Here is a 21,176-nt window from a genome sequence, read left to right as displayed (position 1 = left end):
TCTCAGTAGTGCTTTTTCCTACAGTTTGGCCAATGGTGTTCGACCTAGCGATCGCCGGGCCCGCGGGTCGTGAGACGCAGGCAAAGCGGTGTGAGGGTTCGGTTTTGTTTTTGTTGTCCCCCAAATTCAAGGATCAGCAACCAAAAGTACAAGAATCGAAACCTATCTCCTGTCGCAGTCACGGGAGCGCTTGCAGAGGTGGGACGAGCAGGGCGCTGCGCAGGCGCGGGGCGGCCGGCGGCGGAGGGCGTGGCCGCCGTGTCCATTTTGCGGCGGGCCCGCGTGGTCGCAGTCCGCGGAGGTGAGCGGCGTCCTGCGGGTGGGGGTGGGGGTGGGGTGGCCGAGCCGCTCGCCGTGGGCCGCGGACACCTGCGTGGGCGGAGGCGGGCAGCGCGGCGTGGCCGCAGTGGCCGGGTGTCACCTTCGGGCCGGTCCGCGCGCCGCTGGGGAGGCTCCCCGGCCAGAAAGCCGAGACACTGAGAGCTGGCTTTTTTTTTTTTTTTTTTTTTTTTTCGGTTGTTGTTGGGAGGGGAGATTAAAAAAAAATTGATAACGGAGGGTTGAAAATGTGGATACGTGTGTATAACACCCTTTCTCCTTTCTCTACAGCATTGTCTAGTTTTACAGTCAAACGTGGGGGAAAAACAAAATTGGCTTTTCCCAGAGAAATAGTAACCTTGCCGAAAACACCTGCTTGCCGGGGACAGAGGTAAACGTATTTTCCTTTATGTTCTGGTGTTTATTTTTTTTTTAAAAAAAGCCACATTTTATTAGTCCTGGGACCATTCCAGACGAATTACGAATGCCCACATCCACCCTCCTTCAGTAATAGGTGGTCTTTGTTCTTTTCATATTTCAAAACTCAGACAGAATCCATGCTTGCCATTGTTTTCTTTGGCAGTTGCTACACATAATTTAATACAGCTATGCCGTAAAGAAAGAGAAGGGATTCGGCAGCATTTCTTTTGTGAGGTTTTTCTTGAGTTATCCAGCTACGGTGTGAGTTTCCTGCAGCTCTCTCTGCCTTTGTATGTTGGGCACTTTAAAAGTAGACTGCCATTGTATAGACATTCTTTTTGCTGGAACTCTGGGATGTTGGCTGGTTCCAGGTTTTGCTTTAGAATGATTAATTGTTGCTGGGGAAAGAACCCAGGGCACCTTGGGGGTATGCTAGCCAAGTACTCTACCGGTACCTGAACTACACCCCTGCCACTTAATACTGAGTATCTGTTTGACACAGCCTAGGATCACCTGAAAACAGTCTCAGTCTAATAGTTTTTCAGGATATGTCTGTGAGGGGTTGTCTTAATTCACACAGGAGGGCCCAGCACATTGTGGGCAGCTCTATCCCTAGGCAGATTAAGAGAGCCAACTAATGAGTTTGAGGTCAACCTGATCTACAAGAGCTAGTTCCAGGCAGGACAGGCTCCAAAGCTACCCAGAAACCCTCTCTTGAAAAACCAGAGGTGGGGGCGATGGGAAGAGGGGAGGGGAAGGGAGGGGAGGGGAGGAAGAGAGCAAGCGTGCCTGAGCCAGCTAAGCCTGTTCTGGCCAGTGCACAGCGTGCCATCCATGGTGGATACTTGACGGAGTCTGCTGTGCTTTGTTGGATCCGTGAGTTCTGTGGAAGAAGGCAGTGTTGTGTGGAATAACAAGCAGTCTTGCCTTGAGTTCCTGCCCTGACTTACCTCGGTGATGGGTAAAACCTGGAAGTGTTTTATCATAGTGACAGACATGCCCATCCCCAGAAGATACATTTCTTCAGGCTTCTTTCCTCCCCTAGTACTTCCTTAATTTATGTGTTTCTTGGTTTACCTACTACTTTGTACCAGTTGACTTAATTACTGATGTGTCCTCATAACTCCAGATGGCTCTTTCCATCTGTGTGCTTGCTCTTTGGTGGCGCTGGAACTGCTCACATTGCCGGTGCTTTCCTCGGCCTCAGCACTGCCCTGTGCATGTGTGACAGGCTATGTGGCTGCTGTGGGACAATGGTCTGTACCCTGTCACTTGTATTATTTTAATGAAATGCTGATTGGCCAGTAGCCAGGCAGGAAGTAGGCGGGTCATTGAGAACAGGAGAATTCTGGGAAGAGGAAAGGGTCAGTTTGCAGTCCTAACCCAGATGCAGAGGAAGCAAGATAAAAGGTACCCAGCCACGTGGCTAACACAGACAACAATTATGGATTAATGCAGGATGTAAGAGTTAATAAGAGAAGCCTGAACTAATAGGCCAACCACTTTATGATTAATGTAGACCTCTGTGTGTTTCTTTGGGACTGAACGGCTGCGGGACCAGGTGGGACAGAAATCTCTGGCAACATCTGGCCCTCCTTCAGTCATGCTTCTGTGTAGCTGGTACCCAATGTTTTTGCTTTGGAATCATTGTCTAGGAGTATTAAGCTCTATTGAGCCCTGTTCTTATGCTCTAATATAACACTTTAAATGTCTATTTATAATTTCCATAGTATTTGTATACTGATAGACTTAAAGTTTATATTATGGTTTATGTAAATTTATGAAATTTCCTTTGTATTTATTTTCCAGTAATATGAAGATAGTACTATAGATAAAAGTTATATGTGAATACCATAGAGTTTTAGAGGAGATTTTTAGAAGTTTTAAAAGAGATTTTTAAACTTTGTTTTTAAAATAAAGATACTGAACTATTCCTCCACCACATTAATCCTGGGGATCTAAACCAATGCCATCAATATGCTAAGTACATTCTCTGCCATTTGCTATACTCTTAGCTCCTAGAATATGAATTTTTTTTTGTGACAATTACCTACATTGACCAGGCTAGCTTTGAACAGATCTGCCAGCCTCTGCACTCTGAGTGCTGGGATTGGATTAAAGGCATGTGCCACTGTGCCTGTGCTGGATACTGAATTTTTGACTTTTTGGATAGGGCTGCATCCTAGACTTTTGAAAACCTCAAGGTCTGTGCTGTGGTCGTAGAGGGCTAAGTGAGTTGGGCTCCATGCTCTTACTTATGAAGCTAGGTGTTAGCTGCATTGGTTTTGAGCCCCAGCTTACATTTCATCCCTGCCCTTCTGTTCTCAAGATACATACTGTTAGGATTCAGGCGTTATGCTGGCCCCTGTCACCTGGCAGGATGAACTCAGGCAGAACCCTAGCCAGCTCAGGGGTCCTGTGGCTGCTACTTGTGCTCAGGTGCAAAGGTCCCTGAAGAGACGAGCTCCGCCCACTCCTGATCTCTTTTCCACTGCCCTTCTGAAGAGGCTGGCTGGTCTTCTCCTTCTGTCTCTCCCTTCCCTTCCCCCAGTAAAACTTCCACTTCAGTTCCATCTGTCTGCCTGGACATGTTTGTCTCACCTGTAGTGGGCTTCCCACAAGGATCCCCTCGCACTGTATACAGCATACAGGGGATGTACAGGTGCACACTAGTGGTGACTGATCTCAGTTGTTTTATGCTTAAACCCAGGTGAGTAAAGCCAAGTGCTGGGATGAAAGGCATGCGCCATCATGCCCAGCTGTGTACACCCTTTTAGAAAGACACTTGACAATCTGTAGAGTTTGCAAATGGCTTGCTAACACTGTTTCCAGGATCTGAGCTCCGTCTACAGGACTCACATGGTAGAAGAGAACCAACGCCCGTAAATTTCACTCTTACTCGACACACACACACACACACACACACACACACACAAAATTTAAAGATGGGCTTATTCCTTGATCCGGTATTGCTCTAAGGGAACTATCTAAGGAAATGATCAGAAATTAAGAGGTTTTAATTAGAACTTTTCTATAAGGCTTTTCCTTAAACAGTACCATTCTAAAAGCAAACGGAACGACGGGTAAGCAATTAGAAAGCATATCTCTAATTGTCTTTGAAGAACAGATACTGAAAGGGAAAATGTATATTTGCAAGTAAAAATGTTAACAGAATTGCATCATACACCAGTGTTAAATAACAAGAACAAAGGAGGTCAGAATGAAAAGGAGAGAGAGGGAACCTGAGGCAACAAAAAACTTTGGAAAAAAATGGAGAACACAGTAACAGGGAACCAAAAATTTTAAGGCAGTCAAATAAGATGAGAAGGTGTGAAATTTACAGTAGTCATTCAAAGTCATTATCATACTGTAAAAGCTGCTCATGCATTCATTCTATCCTAAAACTCGTGGTCTTCTTGCCTTAGCCTCCCAGGTGCTAGGATACAGGCTTACCCCACCATGCTCAGCTTTGCATTCATTCTTACGTACAAGTTAATCTTCCCCTTAAAAATCTATTCTGGGACCCTGTGAGGTGGCTCAATGGGTGGAAGCACTTGCAGCCAAGTGTGGCAACCTAAATTTAATCCCCGGAGCCCTTGTGGTGGTAGGGGAACTGACCCCCATAAGTTGTGATCCCTCCATGTGTGCACACAAAATAAATAGTTGTAAAAAAAAGAGAGTAAAACTGGGAACAAAAAGAAAAGCTGCTTTGTGTTTTTGGGGTTTGTTTTTCAGTGCTGGGCATTGGACTCGGGGCTTCAAGCATGCTAAGCAGGTGCTTTGCCACTTAGCCAGAGTCTAGGCCTCCCGCATCTTGGGGATTCCCATCTTGTCTTAAAGCATCTTTGTTTGGGATTTAGGAATTTCAAAATGGTTTAAACTTATCAGCCAGGAAGGCATCTTGGAAAGTAACTAAGTTAGTAAACTACTTGGCTTATAGAATAAAGGACTGAGTTCAATTCACAGAACCCACCAATAAAAACAAAAAGCCATGTGTGGTGATGTGTACTTGTAATCCTAGGACCAGGGAGGCAGAGAGACAGGTGGCTGGCCAGCCAGGCTAGCCTACTTGGAAAGCTCTAGGCCATGAGAGATTCTGCCCCCCCAACCAAAACAAACACACAAACACCATAAACATAAATAACATAAGTAATAAAACTAAGATAATAAATACTAAAACTCTTCACAGCCTCTGAGTCATGGTAGCCTGCTGATCCAAGAGTAGCCAGTCTTACCTTGTCATAACACAAGAAAAGTTTATTTTATTAAAGATTATTTTTATATTTAATTATGTGTCTGTGTGTGTATAACTTTAGGTGCCCACGGACATCAGAAGCATCAGTTCCCCCTGGAGCTGGAGTTCCCAAAAGTTGTGAGCTTATATGGGCCCTCTGCAAAAGCATATGCTCTCTTAATTGCTGTGCCACCTCTCCTGCCCAAGTAGCAAGTATACTGTTTTTTTTAAAGGCCACCAACCAGGTGTGGGGACACTTTAATCCCAGCACTGGGGAGGCAGAAGCAGGAGGATATCTGTGAGTTCAAGGCCAGTCTAGTCTACTTAGCAAGTTCCAGGGCAAAAACAAACAAACAAAAAAAAACCCACATAAAATACAAAATAAAAATATAAACATACAAAGGTCACTTCTCAATTTACTAGCTAATCTTATTTTCAAATAACATACAACATACTATTTAGTATGAGATTCCCTTAATACATACTAACTATTGAATCTACTTGGGCATGCTAATACATAACTGCTATCCCAACATTCAGTAGCCCAAAACGAGGATTTTTGTGGCCACCACTCTACATAGCAAGATCCTGTCTCAGAAATGCAAAAGGTCAAGCTGGGTGCTGGTGATGCACACACCTTTAATCACTTTGGGGCCAGCCTGGTCTACAGAGTGAGTTCCAGGACAGCCAGGACAACACACAGAAGTCCTCGAAACTAAAAGAAAAAAGCAAGCAAGCAAGCAAGCAAGCAAGCAAGCAAGCAAACAGTCCCCAGTCAGCCCAGCTGAGTCAGTGAGTTTCAGCTTTAAGTAAGACTTATGTAAAATGTAAAGGTAGAAAGGACTGTGGAAAGATACCCAGTGTTGACCTTGGCCTGTAGAGTGTTTCTCTGTCCCGCCAGCCAGCTCCCAAATAATGACATAGAGACTTATTATTTATAAAAGTTTGGCCCCAGCTTAGACTTGTTTCTAACTAGCTATTATAACCCAAATTAACCCATTTCAACTCATCGATGTGTTCTGTCAAGCACTGCACATCCTGCTTCTTCCACATCTCTGGGTGTCTCCTGAGTGCCTAGATTCACCTCCAGCTTTCCCTCTTTCTGTCCAGAAGTCCTGCCTATACCTCCTGTCTAGCTGTTGACTATTTAGCTCTTTATTAAATCAATCTCAGCAATATATCTTCACACAGTGTACAAATATCCCACAGCATTGGCCTGTGACAGGCACGTGCATGTATACCTGCACATACCCCCATGGAGAGAATTACCGCGGCGTGGGCATGCGTGTAGCTTAGTGGGAGACTGCTCAGCATGTGCACTGAAGGATTTAACCCCAACTCCAACCCCCAAATTATCTGATGGCCACTAGGAATACAGAGTGTTCCATCCTATTTTATTATTTTGATAGTATTTATTTATTTATTTATTTATTTATTTATTTATTTATTTATGGTTTTTCGAGACAGGGTTTCTCTGTAGCTTTGGAGCCTGTCCTGGAACTAGCTCTTGTAGACCAGGTTGGCCTCGAACTTACAGAGATCTGCCTGCCTCTGCCTCCCGAGTGCTGGGATTAAAGGCGTGCACCACCACCACCCGGCGAGAAATAGTGGTTTTGACATCAACATACCAAGAGCTCTGGTTTATGGATGTACAGAGTCTAGTTACTGACTATATTAGAAATGAACTGAGCCTTTTAAAACACGTTACTCATTCAAAATAACACTGATAAAACAATTTAGTAAAAATACCTCCCACAGTGTGTAAGAGAGACATCTTTATAGGTCTGTAGCTTTCTGTCTTTGGGGGAGTCTCAGGGGTCTCCACTCATAACTAGCTTAGGGCCTTGTACATGTCAGTGAGCTTTCTACCAAACTTTGTGCTATAGCCCCAGCCCTGGATGCTTCTTTTACTGAAAACAACTGTTGTGATTATTTTGATTGGCATACACAAGGGGAAATTGGCATCACACAGATGTGTGGTTGATAAATGGAGTAGTATCTTAGTAGCTTGTTGCTCTTCTTCAGTTGTGTGCCGCGCTTCGACAAATAGCACCATTCCTTGCCATACTGTAGTGCATGGGGTCATATTTATTGTGAGCCTATTTGTCTCTGTTCCTTTTTAGATTTATTTCTGCAGTGTTAGGAATTGACCTCCGGGCCATAGCAAGTGTTCTACCACTGAGCCACACTCCGGTCATTTCTAATATTTTAAAAGAGTCTTCTCTCTGTGAATGATTTATAATATTGACTTGAAATAGATCATTGTTTCATAGACCTGCAGTATTGACTTATTTTATAGTAGCCTTCATATTTATTAAGTTCGCCATTTATCAGAATCTTTAATGGGACGCTTACAAGAAATAGATATACTTTGCAAAAATAGGAATTTTAATGTAAAAACCCAGTGTTTTCATTGTTGAAGTACTGTGTTCTGGAAGTAGCAACTCCTTCTCAAGATGTCCATCAGCTACTTAATCTGCATAGTGCTAGCTTACTAATAAAAGCAGCCGGCCTCTCTTGTAGCTTGGCCATGTGGGCCGCTGCTCCCTTTAGACGTCTCCTGGCACCCAAGTGCTTTTCTGTGCAGCTCTTATTTGTCGTACATGTTTTTTTAAAATATTTATTTATTTATTATGTATATGTAGATGGAGCTGCGGGGCTGTGTCCTGCCACCCGGCTAGCTTTACTCAAAATAATTACACGGAAACTGTATTCTTTTAAAACACTGCCTGGCTCATAGTTTCAGCCTCTTATTGGCTAATTCTCACATCATCCTTTAACCCATATTTAGTAATCTGTGTAGCACCACGAAGTGTGGCTTACCAGGAGAGATCTTAACCTGCGTCCATCTCGGAGAGGAGACGCATGGAGACTCACTATGGCGACTGCCTGAAGCGTCTCCCCAACTCTACTTCCTTGTTCTCTGTTCTGTCTACTCCACCTACCTAATTTTCTGTCCTCTTAAGACACTCCTCCATCATGTATACAATATTCTGTCTGTGTGTATGCCCGCAGGCCAGAAGAGGGCACCAGACCCCATTACAGATGGTTGTGAGCCACCATGTAGTTGCTGGGAATTGAACTCAGGACCTTTGGAAGAGCAGGCAATGCTCTTAACCTCTGAGCCATCTCTCCAGCCCTTGTCATACATGTTTAATAGCCGTATACAAGAATCGGGATTTGACAAAATGAGTAATTTTTGCTGATTCGTCAAGATTTTATTATTTGTTTGTTTTTGAAGTAGCATCTCATAGTCCAGTCTAGGGTAGAACTTGCTTTGTAGCCCTGTTGCCTTGAACTGATATCCTTCCTTTGTCCTTCTGAGTACTGGGATTTTAGATGTGTGCTTTAGTCAGCCTGGCTGAGAGCCTTCTCCCTGACAGTGGCTCCTCCCTCTCCTCTGTGCCCCTGAGGAACAATGAGTGGTGGTGCCTTCAGTGCTTCTGGCCTGACTCCTGTTACGGCTCAGCAGGGTTGACAAAGTCGGTGCAAATATCAGTCAGCAGGGCACATCAGTATGGAAATGCTTTTGGTTTCTGTTCTCTGAAAGAGGGACACTTGGGTTTCTGCTCCTCATAGAGAGAATTACTGCTGGAGTGTAAAGGATATAGGATGAGTTTGTTTAAAAACAATGAATAATAATTAAAAAAAACCCAACCAACCAACAGCAGAAATCTACCTCATTCAATTTCCTAGGCAAGATTCAGTTCAGTTCTTTTGTGCTTTTTAAACTGTGGTTCTCTTAAATGACTGTCATCTATTCTTTGAAATAGAAAATATGCCAGTTTCCAGTAAAAGCTGGAATAGAGTACATGCTTGGATTTCTATTGTGTGCTTCTGTCTTTAAGTAGCATACCATTTTATACTTGTTGGCCCAGCGTAAAGAGCCCATTCTGTTGCAGACACTGAGACTCTGTTTCTGGCATCTAGTAGTCAGCTCTGTTTTAAAACAATGCTGGGTCCTGTTGGCTCAGTGTGCAGTTGTCCCAGTCCTAACCCTGTCTTAGCTAAGGCTGTTGTTGGGAAGCTCTCACAAAGGCCTTGTGTACAGGAGTGTGCTCTTGTCCCAGTGAGTTCAATATGCTTTAGTATGCATGCCTTCCCCAAATTTCTTCCTTAAATCATTTATGTCAGCAGATCATTCTATTGGGAAGATAGTGTCTTGTAACTCTTTTAGAGGGGCTTTCCAGAGCTAAATGTTTCTTTCTCTGTGGCAGGATGTGATGGAGCTGCTTGAAGAAGATCTCACGTGCCCAATTTGTTGCAGTTTGTTTGATGATCCCCGAGTTTTGCCCTGCTCACATAACTTCTGCAAGAAATGTTTAGAAGGGCTTCTAGAGGGGAACGTGCGGAGTTCATTGTGGAGACCATCTCCTTTCAAGTGTCCTACCTGCCGGAAGGAGACTTCAGCAACTGGGGTCAATAGCCTGCAGGTTAATTACTCCCTCAAGGGTATTGTGGAGAAATACAACAAAATCAAGATTTCTCCCAAAATGCCAGTGTGCAAAGGACACTTGGGACAACCTCTCAACATTTTCTGTGTAACTGATATGCAGCTCATTTGTGGGATCTGTGCTACCTGTGGCGACCACACTAAGCATGTCTTCTCTTCTATTGAAGATGCCTATGCTCAAGAAAGGGATGCCTTCGAGTCCCTCTTTCAGAGTTTTGAGACTTGGCGCCGGGGAGATGCTCTTTCCCGCTTGGATACTTTGGAAACAAACAAAAGGAAATCCTTACAGTTACTCACTAAAGATTCTGATAAAGTAAAGGAGTTTTTTGAGAAGTTACAACACACATTGGATCAAAAGAAGAATGAAATCCTGTCTGACTTTGAGACTATGAAGCTTGCAGTTATGCAGGCCTATGATCCAGAGATCAACAAACTCAGCACTATTTTGCAGGAGCAGCGGATGGCCTTTAACATTGCTGAGGCTTTCAAGGATGTGTCAGAACCTATTATATTTTTGCAACAGATGCAGGAATTCAGGGAGAAAATCAAAGTAATCAAGGAAACGCCTTTGCCACCCTCCAATTTGCCCACAAGCCCTTTAATGAAGAACTTTGATACCAGCCAGTGGGAGAACATTAAACTAGTCGATGTGGATAAGCTTTCTTTGCCTCAAGACACAGGCGTGTTCGTTAGCAAGATTCCCTGGCGCTCCTACCAGCTGTTCATGGTGGTGGCTCTGCTGGGTCTCCTCGTATTCTGTGGTCCAACCCTATTCCTGGCGTGGTCCCCATTCGATGAATTGGCAGCTTGGAAAGACTACCTTTCAAGTGTCAGCTCTTACCTGACTAAGTCAGCTGACTTTGTAGAACAGTCAGTTTTTTTCTGGGAACAGATGACGGATGGGTTTTTCATTTTTAGTGAAAGAGTCAGAAGTTTTGGTTTGGTGGCACTGAACACTGTGGCAGAATTTGTGTGCAGATATAAACTGTAAATCAACTACAAAGCTCTGTTTTTTGATGGGAGTGTTAGAGAACACAGGAATAACGCAGATTTGGGCAAGATTCCAGCCCGTTATTTCTTTTAAAAGTATTCCTTTGATAATGTCTTTTATGTTATTCAAACATCACATAAAACAGTGAAGTTTAGTAGTCCACCCTCCCCTTGCTTTGAACAGAGTCTAAAATAAGTGCTTTCCCTCTTGTATTGGCTGAATTTGTCCTGTGATAAACATGACTGTATCTGTACCTCGTATCTCTTGAGCCTGGGACTTTGAGACCAGCCTGGGCAAGAAGTAAGCAAGAGTTTTAACATGGTATCCATGACGTAGCGCACACATGAGCTAACATGTCATTGGTACAGGTAATGAGGTACTGAGTCATCGAGCAGACTGTCACATTCCAAAGTGAAGACTAGGAATGTGTGGGTTCCCAAGTTTGCTTTAGAGGAGTCTTTCTCATGACACTGTAAATCTTGTAAGTTTGGAAACCAGGTCTCTCCACCCTCTTCTTTTTGCCAGGCCTGATCTGGTAGTCCTACCTCAAATCTCCCAAGTATTGGCATCACAGTGATCTTTGGGAACTCTTCACTGAAGTGACACAGCTCTTAGGGAGCTGTGCATACAGGCAGGGGCAGCAGTTGGGAAAGCCATCTTTAACTGGCACCCAGTGCTGCGGTTGTGCTGGCAAGTGCATAGCAACTGTACAGCCAACCCAGTTCACTTGCCTGTCGTCAGACTCATCTTCCTACACCTGTAGGCTGTAGGCAAGTGGACTGGGTTCCTTCCACAATTGCTGTGACACTAAAGGATAAAGCCATCAGGAGAGAAAGATGGCCACAGGACAGAAGTACGTAATTTTCTCACGTTTAGAATTCAAAAGAAAATGAATCTTAAGACTGTTTTAGTCCCCTTGTTTCTGTCATGGGAAAATGGGCCTTCAAAAGCCCATTAAGTGAAGTTGGGTTTTAGAGAGCAGTTACCTCATCCCTTGATTTGGTTGAGAAGAACTAAAGTGACCAGGGATGAGAAAAGCTGGCAATGCGACAGCCAGGGCTGTTACACAGAGAAACTGTTTTTGGAGGGAGGAAGGACTGGGGAGATGGCTTAGTGGTTAAGAACACTGGCTGTTCTTCCAGAGGAGCTGTGTTCAATTCACCCACATGGCAGCTCAGACTTGCCTATTACTCAATCAGACACACTCACATAGACAAACATGTAGGCAAAACACCACTGCCCATAAAATAAAAATTAAAAAATAAAGCAGAGTGTCTTCCTCAGCTACTAGCCACAAGACAGTCAAGTTGAAGGTGAGGTAAAGGCTCTTTATTCCTAGCCTAACCCACACCCTAGCTGGTAAATTAATAGGGGTTCTGAAACCAGATCATGTTTTCTATAAGCTTTTCCTCAGCCACGAGGGCTTGGTAACTGTCTGCGGAGAGAGCGGTTTTCTTTTCCTAGTGATTTTGCTTGAGATACAGACTTATGGTTTCATGGAGACCGATTTCTTCTGTGCTGGAGACGGAACTCGAGGTCTCGCACGTTATGCAAGGACTCTACCCCTAAACCACACTCCTATTATGAGACTTTGTTTTGTATTCAGTGGATTACAGGACAGGGATCTATTTGAATCATGAGGTGTATTGACGTTCTGTTTCACTTGCTGTTTCTGTTTTATACACTGCAAGTTCCCAAGCAACTCACATTTGCAAACACAGCTATGGATCCACTGTTTGTCTTGACAATAGTTACCTTGGAATTTAGGTCGAGTTTTCTATCTCCACTTCCCTGTTTCTTAATCATATATAACATTTATGGTAGCAGGTTGAGTTAATGGTTTGTAGGAAGAATGAGTGGTGAGGACCTGGTCACTCTGAACGTGGGAGGGAAGATCTTCACAACAAGGCTCTCCACCCTAAAGCAGTTCCCCACCTCTCGGTTGGCAGGCATGGTAGGTGGCAGAGACCCAGAGTTCAAGACAGTTAATGGCCAGATTTTTGTGGATAGAGATGGTGCTTTGTTTAGTTTCATTTTAGATTTTCTGAGGAATCGTGAGCTCCTATTACCGTCTGACTTTTCAGACTATCTTAGGCTTCAGAGAGAGGCGCTTTTCTATGAACTCGATTCTCTCGTTGAGCTCTTAAGCCGGCACCTGCTACAATCCAGACCTGCTCTTGTGGAGGTGCACTTCCTAAGCCGAAATACTCAAGCCTTCTTCAGAGTGTTTGGCTCTTGCAGCAAAACCATCGAGCTGCTAGCTAGAAGGATTACAGTGTTTGTAGAGCAACCTACAGCACTGGCCCGGAGCGGTAACCCCTTCCCTCCTCAGGTGACTTTACTTCCACTGCCTCCACAAAGACCTTCTCACCATGACCTGGTTTTCCACTGTGGCTCTGATGGCACTATTGAGAACCACGCTGGAGTCAGGTATTTTGAATGCTGAAGTGTCTCTTTATTCCAGTTTTCTGACATTTTCTCTCAAAACTGAAAGTTCTTTATGCTTAATACTCTTTCTGGCCAAAAAAAAAAAAAAAAAAAAAAAAAAAAAAGTTTATTCAGACTACTGTTTTGTTCAGCTAGAACAAGTAGGTATTTTCTAAACTTGGGTCCTTTCAGACTAAGAAGGTATTGTGGGATAGGTAATAAACCAAGACTGCTCAGGGAAATAGAAACTGTTTTCAGTGAGTTATAAGAGGAACTGATTCCATTGCTAGTGAATGGCTTAGACTGAATCAGCTTATTTCTGGCTTGCACATAGGAGATGTTCTGTGGTTTGACCTGATTCCTTTACACACTATGCTTTTGTTTGTCTAGAACTTAAAAAGGATGACTGCCTCTTTATTTTATTTTAGATTTTGTTTTGTCTTAAGACATGGCCATATTATGTAGCTCTGGCTGGCCTGGAACTCTCACTGCCTCTGCCTCTCTCGTGCTAGATTGAAAGTGAGCACCACCACTGCACCTGCCTCTCCTGCTCTTGGCTGGATCCTAAGGCTGATTTCTGCTCTATAGTCAGGGATACACTACCTCATCCTCTGTTAAAAATGTCTTAATGCAGGCCAGGTGGTGGTGGTGCATGCCTTCATTCCTAGCACTCTGGAGGAGAGGCAGGTGGATCTCTTTGAGTTCAAGGCCAGTCTGATCTACAACAGAGATCACAGAGAAACCCTGTCCCGAAAAAAAAGTCATAATGCTGTGTATGATTATTACCAACTGTAAAAGCTGGTTTTAACTTTTAGGAGGAAACAAAAAACTTTTTGTGTTCTGTACTTACATATTCAAAAGCAGGCAGTCTTAAGAGACAGACATATTTTAGAGTGCTTAGTCTTTACAGTAGTGGTCAGGAAGGAAGCCAGTGGTTGTTATTGGTTGTTATTTCTCCCACAGCACACCTCTTAGTTTCAGCTCCAACTGATGAGCCATGAGTAGTATAACCTAGAATGACAATAAATCTATGTACTTCCTATTTCCTGTCTTCCAAAGAAGCTGAAATGTCATCTTAGAAATGGGTACCAATCAAATAAACCATGAAGAACATCTAAGGTCCTGTTGTTGCCAAATTGCTTTACACCCCGCTCTTCATTTTCATTGGGGGAAGAAGTACTTAAATAAGAGGATTAATGGAATTTTTTATTATTTTAACTTTTTTTTGAGACAGGGTTTCTCTGTAGCTTTGGGGTCTGTCCTGGAACTAGCTCTTGTAGATCAGGCTGGCCTCGAAACTCCCATAGATCCACCTGCCTCTGCCTCCCGAGTGCTGGGATTAAAGGTGTGTGTCACCACCGCCCGGCTTAAAATTTTAATTAAATGAAAATGGCCTTTTTTAGCATCCCTTTTCCGAAAGAAACTTAAGGACAAATGGCAACCTCAGTTTTAGGAAGACACACAGTAGGTGAAGAGCAATCTTGGAAATACTAAATGTTCTTTTAAAATTTGGAGGAACAAATTATAAAACAAGGTTAGCAACTGAAATTGGATCATTCTTGTATATACACTGTCAAGTGACTCCCCCCTTTTGTTACGTTTCAGAAACAGCACAGAATGTTTTCTTTGCAACTCATAACAGATAATTCTAAAACCAGAGCTATTTCTTTAGTTACTGTTTTCTAAAGGGTCTCATGTGGCCCTGGCTAGCCTGGAACTTCTGATTCATTTGTATCTGCCCCCTGAGTGCTAAGATTATAGGCATATGTTCCCTCACCCAGTCACCATGTGGTGGTATTTTTGATTGTTTTCAGTTTGGAATTCTTGTACTTAATTTACATAGTGCCAGTTTCAGAATAGAGATATATTATCTATTTAAAGTGACATGGGAATAAGTGGTGATTGGGTGACAGCTCTGGTCAGAACCATTTTTGAGTAGATATTGGTAGTTACCTCTAATTTTTGCTAGTCTTTGGTCTGAGTATCTACTCAGATGTTTGTGGGTGGTGGATATGGTAGAATAAGTCTGGCTGGCTTATAAGCATCTTCAGTATGTTCTTAGCATGCTCAGTTACTTGGTTATTCTCTCAGGTCCCTGGCTTGCATCTTAAGTTGCCTGTCATGTAACAACATACTACTTAGTTCAAGTCATGGTCTCAGGATTCTAGAGTATCTTTTGTTGTCATTTTCTCATCTCTCCTTTTTATATTAAACTAGATGGAAAAGTATAGTTGACCGTAACTTTTTAAAAATAAGGTGTGATGGAACTCAGTGAAGGAGTCCTTGCCTGTCATGCACTGGAAGCCCTGGGTTCTGCAACACTAGAGAGAAGTAAAGGTTTTCTGTTAGTTCATTCCTTTCTTGTGTCTTGAAATCCCTTTCAGTTTGGCTTCACAGGGAATCAGTTAAAGTAGTTTTGGCTCAATGGTTTGTCAAAGTACATTCGACTTTTTTTTTTTAAACCACCTATTACTTCCTATTTGTATCTTAATAGTCTTGTGATATTCTGTAACTTTCTGACAACTGTTTCTAGACTGTATAATTTAGATCCAGACTTTGGAATAGATGAAATGCTTTACTACTGTTAAAATCTTGCATCACACAATAAACATTTTTTTTGAGATGTGCTTTGTAGATTGATAATCTTTAGCTGTTGTTTTCTTTGCCACTGATGAGTTCCTGAACATAACCTCAGTTAGTAATAACTAGGGATATGCTCAAACATTGTTTTACACTCATGAAACTACTTATAGCTTTGGTATCTGCTGGGAACTAATCTAAGCCGTCTTTCACATTTTCAGAACAAACAGCGGGAAGACATAAAAATATCCTTGATGGCAGATATCCTCCATATTATATTGCTATTACTAGAGCAAACATGGGCATTATTTTCTGGAGCCATGTGCTGGCTTTGTGGCATACTTAGAGACTGAAGGGTTTTACTTTCTTTTTTTGTTTTTCAAGAGAGGGTTTCTCTGTGTAGCCTTGACTGTTCTCCACTCTGCAGACCAGGTTGGCCTCGAACTCACAGAGATACACCTGGCTCTGCCTCCTGAGTGCTGAGATTAAAGTTGTGAGCTACCACTGCCTTTTCAGTTTCAATCTGGTGTTTGACTACCATGTTTTGCTTTCCAATAATAGGCAATTGTTGATGAAAAGGTAGCAATAAAATGGAGTCTTGACATTTTATATCTTCAAATTTTAGCCTGAAAAGGCTGGTTTGATGAATAAACCACGAGTTATAATGGCAGCACTAATAATTAGGTTCAGTAGAAAATTGTGAAAGTACAGTATTAATAAAAACAATTTAATAATCATTTAGTCAAAATGGATAAAAGAAAACTGAAAAAAAAAAGACCCTGGAAATAAGTTACAGTTTCAAAAATTAGGGCAGTTCGACAAAATTGCTGCAGAAAACAAATGATAAGGCAACAATATTAATTATATTCTTAAATGTAACCGAGATGACTTGGAATCAAGTCTCTATTTTAATTATTTAGTTATTGATTCAAATTTGAAAATGAAATATTAAATGTTATGGGTCACTTTGAGGCCAGCCTGGTCTACATAATGAGTTCCAGGACAGCAAGGGATAAAAAGTAAGATTATGTCTCAAAAAAAAAAAAAAAATCTGTAATCCTAACATTTTGTCTGAGGCAGAGGATCATGAGTTTGAGTTTCAGACTTGGGAAAAATGGTTTAGGTACCTGTTTAACAAAGCAGATGCTGGCATCCAGGTTCTTCCAGTATCCCTTAGTCCCTTCCTGTTACAGGGTTCTCCTGGCTGGCATACCCTGCCCTCTACCCTAAACTTAATCCAGCCCAGGGGTTGGGCTGCCCTTCCCTATTTAATCTATCCATTTTGGTTACCTGGTCCTTTTTGTCTAGGGCCTCCTGGCTGCTGTACCTGGTTCCTCTAGCTCCACTCTCCCTTCTCTATGCGCCCCCCCCCACCTCAGGGTCATGTCCACTGAACCCTCCCAGATGTCCCTGCCTCTGGCTGTGCTCTCCCTCGGATCTATAAACTTTCTCTTTCGTTGTATGTAGGAGCAGTCATGTTCCTTTTCTTTTTCATCAAGGCCATCATGGGCTACACAAACCAAGAACAAAAAAAGAGAAAGGTATGATGCCTTTATCTGAGGGTAAATAAGTTTATATGTGTAGTTTTATTAGTTATTAATGGAATGCTTTGTAATCAAATACTTCTTTGTATGTCTCAGGTACATTTCCATAAAGCCTGATAACCGAAAATTGGCGAATGGAACAAATGTCTTCGGCTTGCTGATCGATACTTTATTAAAGGAAGGCTTTCATCTGGTCAGCACTAGAACACCAGCCTCTGGAGACAAAAGTGAATGCTATGTCTTTGAAAAGATAAAACGCCCTCAAGTCCTTGGGGAGAATAAAACACCAAAACCAGAAAATACTACCATACCACCGCCATCCCAGAAATAACACTGTAAAAAGAGTAAAGGGAACATGTTCTTGTTTGGAAATTCCATACCTGGAGCATGTGTGCCATCAAATTTGGACTTGGTCTGACTTTGGATGTTCTCTTCTACCTGCCTTTTTGCCTTGGGCAACCCAGCCCGTCATGCTTAAAGCTACCCTGCAGACTCTCTCAAAACAACACTGCACAGGGGGTTTAGCACTTGCTCCTTCAAGGCCTTTCACCATGAAATACCATAGCTTTTAAAAATGGGCTCTGGACTGTGTCTGAGCCTAGTTTAGTCATTTATTAGCTATGTGGCTTAAGTGAGGCATTTCTGTGTTTCAACTTTATCTATTAACTAGGGACAAAAGAGTATCCCCCTCATAGGTTATAAGTGTTGGTTAAAGGGAACAAAGTTCTCATTATGTTGCCTGGCATGTGGTAGGCACTCAGTAACTGTTAATGATAATGATCATGGGTCACTTGCTTTCAAACCCATCTCTTCTCTGAGGCCTTGTTTACCTTCCCTTTGTTTACCTGCAGTGTCAGTGACTGAAACCTCATACATGCTAAGTATCCTTTATGACTAACCTGTATTCCCCAGCAGCTGATCATTCTGCTTAGACTTGTATATCATCATAAAACCATGTTTCCCTTACATAAATGTTTGAGAAGTTTCTAATGCTACTATACAGTATTGTGCTAAACTTATAAATCATACAGTATTTAAATTTGGTGAAAAGTTTTAGAATAACATTTAAAGCATACATAATGACTTAGTTTCTCTCATTTTTTGTGTTATTTTTTAAGCAATAGGATAACACCTAAAATAGAAATAACTTCAAAACTTCTAGTGTTTGCTTATAGTCGAGTGAAAAGCTGTTATATGGAAATACTTCAAAGTTTGTAATTCATTCAAGAACTTTTTTTTAAAAAAGATATTTGTATTAGTTAGGGCTTCTGTTGCTGAGATGAAATACCAGGACCGTTGGGGAGGAAAGGGCTTATTCAGTGTGTACTTCTGTGGGGGTTCCCTGTGAACACCAGGCCTGGCAAAGAAAGAAATCCAGTTCAACACAACTTAGCCTGTGTTGGTTCAAATGAACTTGATACTGGGCAGTTTATTTCAGTCATATTTAAGTACATTACAACATTGGGAAAATAGTTCCTGGTGACAGTTATCACAATAAAGCTTAAGGGTGGCTACATTAAAACTTTTTTGCAAAGTACATATAACTTCTTTAGTAAGAATGGGTTCTATAGCTTAAGGTCCCAGGGGAGGATCTGGTGTGGTCTAGGTCATTACAGAGGTCACCAGGCTACAAAGTACATGTGACATCTCTTCTAGGGACAGGTTCTGTTGACTGAGAAATAAAGGTCTAGGGCAGAAGAGTCTGGGATAAGCATCAAAGTCTGGGATAAGCATCAAAGTCTGGGAGATGGGAGATTCAGGTGTGGCCAGGCCACGAGATTCTTGTTTTAAAGAGAAGGAACAAAGTTGAGTGGGTAGGGTATATAGGGAGGTAGGAAGCATCTGCAAGGAACTTGGGGAGAGGAAAACAAAAATACAGTATGGAAATTTTTTTTCAATAAAATGTTCAGGGGGTAAAAGTATTCAGTAGAAAACTATCAACTACTGACATGACACAAAATCATTTATAAAGAAGGAAATACACACAGAAAGTACTACACATAGTGGCACATGATTGCAGCCCCAGCTCTGGGAAACTGAGACAGAAAGGAGGACCCCAAATTTAAGAGATCCTTGAACTGTGTTTGCTGAGCTACAGAGTGATGATAATAATAAAAGAATCAAACACATATGAAAAATGAACACGAGCAGAGACACTGAGTAGTCTCAGTCCCCAGAACCTGTCCACGCAGTCTTCCATAGCAAAAGGTTTGCACTGTGAGCCTCATCTCTGGGCCCACCGTGGGAGCTGAGAGGACTGCAGCCATTATATTTGTTTCTAGGACAGGAGCACTTAGTTACCTGGCTTACAAAAGATTTTATGTTAAAAGCCTGGCAGTGGTGGCACATACCTTCAATTCTAGCACTCAAGAGGCATAGGCAGGCAGAGCTCTGAGTCTGAGGTTAGTCTGGTTGTCTACAGAGTGAGTTTCAGGACAGCCAAGGCTACACAGAGAAATCATCTTCAAAATAAAACAAAAAGTTCTCTGTTAAAGATCATCGCATGGAAGCTATGGTGAACCTTTAGTTCCAGAAAGACAACCCCAAGATGGTGCAAGCCTTCAACATGGAGGATGGGGGACTTCTGATGGGGCTCACAGAAAATACAACAAAGAGACTGGAGGCAATGTGGAACCTCTGATCCATCAAGAGAAAAGAAACAATGTGCAGTTTTGATGTTGCACCCCAGCATGTTGTGATGTTACCTGATCATTGTGGTGATGGGATGTGGGCCACTTCCCGCCGCCCTGCTCTTGGCCACTGGCTAGCTTAAAACCCGAAATAACAACACACAAATTGTATTCTTTTAAACACTGCCTGGCTCATTAGTTTCAGCCTCTTATTAACTAACTCTCACATCTTGACTAACCCATATCTAATAATCTTTGTAACACCACGAATGGTGTCTTACCGGGAAAGATTCATCATGTCTGAACTGGTGGCTGGCTCCATCACATCTGTCTCTCTCAGGCATGGCAGTCTGCCCCAGAGAGGAGAGGCAGGGCAACTGTTTGAGCCATCTACCTCAGTTCCTTTTTCCTGTTCTGTCTACTCCACCCACCTAAGGGCTGGCCAAGGCAGTTTCTTTATTAAAACAGAAGACCTTCCCACATCAGATCATTTAATTAGAATTGCACGCATTCTGATTGGCATCCTAAGTTCTAGATGCCATACCTTGCAAATTGCAGCTTTCGTATTCATGGCACCAGCCTTATTTTTGAAACATCATGATGCACATGGTGAGGAGGAGAAAGGTTAAACCAAAATAAAAATAAATAAGTATTGAAAAAGAAGTCATACCTGAAAGATTGCATGTGTATGCCAGGGATTGTGGCCACTCTGGTGGCATAGTGAGACCTATTGTTTCATACTGACAGAGGTTTTACTGTACCACACCCTTCCTGGTCTACAGACTGAGTTCCAGGACAACTAATGCTACACAGAAAAACACTGTCTCAAAAAATGAAAAAAAAAAAAAAAAAAAAAAAGAAAGAAAAAACTTGGTAAAAATGTTGACATTTCTAAGAGTTTCTGAATTCTAGGTTGTGGGAAACAAAAATCTTCAACTTTTAGTAATTTATTAAGTTAGTGACTGATAGTAATGGTTCACCAAAAGGAAGAATACACTAATGAATGTTTTACTTTGCTTGCTTTAGTAGCAACCATCCATTTAGTTTTGTAAAAATGGCAACTTATTTTAGTGTACTGCTTTAGTTTGGGGAAGAATGGGTTTAAAAAAAAAACACAATAAGCATGAACAATTCAAAAATAAAGCTTAGTATCCACACTGCTGTCTCCAGTGGTATTTTGGCTAAAAAATAAAGGTAATAAATTTCTTTTTGAAACTTTCCATATAGTAACTTTTATATTACTAAACTTTGCTTTTAACAAATTTTTCTTTGACCCTAGCAAAAATTCTAGTGATCAATACTTCTAATAATGTAACTTCCTGTTATTTATTAGAATCAGCACAAGCGCAAAGCAAAGTTGAAGTTTGTTAGATGCAGTAGTATGGAAGAAAAGACAAGAGCAAACCAATTCTCAAGTTTGTGATAAAGTTTTCTATTGCTTAAGACTTTTAGTCTCAGATTCTGTTTTTTCACTATGTAAGGACTCTTTGTAGACAAAATTAAGTTCTAGTAGCACCTTTCAGAAAACTTTTACAGGAATAATTCCAATTCATTTTTATAAATCGTTGAGTATAGTGAT

General features: G+C 42.0%; 2 protein-coding genes across 3 annotated transcripts; both read left to right on the top strand.

Annotated features, from left to right (window-relative positions):
* The first annotated feature begins 246 nt into the window (after nt 1–246).
* On the top strand, nt 247–10,612 carry Trim13 (tripartite motif containing 13). The gene is made up of 3 exons (XM_038310298.1): nt 247–301; nt 610–709; nt 9,190–10,612. The coding sequence occupies exon 3, from the start codon at nt 9,196–9,198 to the stop codon at nt 10,414–10,416; it is 1,221 nt and encodes a 406-aa protein (XP_038166226.1). The 5' UTR covers nt 247–301; nt 610–709; nt 9,190–9,195; the 3' UTR covers nt 10,417–10,612.
* Nucleotides 10,613–10,758: 146 nt separating this feature from the next.
* Kcnrg (potassium channel regulator) lies at nt 10,759–19,808 on the top strand. Of its 2 annotated transcripts, none has more exons than XM_038310300.1 (2): nt 10,759–12,846; nt 17,064–19,808. In XM_038310300.1, the coding sequence occupies exons 1-2, from the start codon at nt 12,269–12,271 to the stop codon at nt 17,296–17,298; spliced, it is 813 nt and encodes a 270-aa protein (XP_038166228.1). In that variant the 5' UTR covers nt 10,759–12,268; the 3' UTR covers nt 17,299–19,808. The 2 variants fall into 2 exon arrangements, 1 of the variants encoding a protein (XP_038166228.1); XR_005282990.1 differs by lacking the exon at nt 10,759–12,846 and adding an exon at nt 16,815–16,964.
* Nucleotides 19,809–21,176: the final 1,368 nt, after the last annotated feature.

The sequence above is a fragment of the Arvicola amphibius genome, chromosome 13, assembly GCF_903992535.2.
Source record: "Arvicola amphibius chromosome 13, mArvAmp1.2, whole genome shotgun sequence".
Taxonomy (NCBI): domain Eukaryota; kingdom Metazoa; phylum Chordata; class Mammalia; order Rodentia; family Cricetidae; genus Arvicola; species Arvicola amphibius.
Note: the sequence above shows the minus strand (reverse complement) of the source record. Positions and strands in the feature narration are given on the sequence as shown.

Coding starts and splice junctions, on each gene's coding strand:
- Kcnrg (XM_038310300.1), top strand. CDS start 12,269: ATGAGTGGTGAGGACCTGGTCACTCTGAACGTGGGAGGGAAGATCTTC. Junction 12,847..17,063: donor GAGAACCACGCTGGAGTCAG/GTATTTTGAATG, acceptor TGTATGTCTCAG/GTACATTTCCATAAAGCCTG.
- Trim13 (XM_038310298.1), top strand. CDS start 9,196: ATGGAGCTGCTTGAAGAAGATCTCACGTGCCCAATTTGTTGCAGTTTG.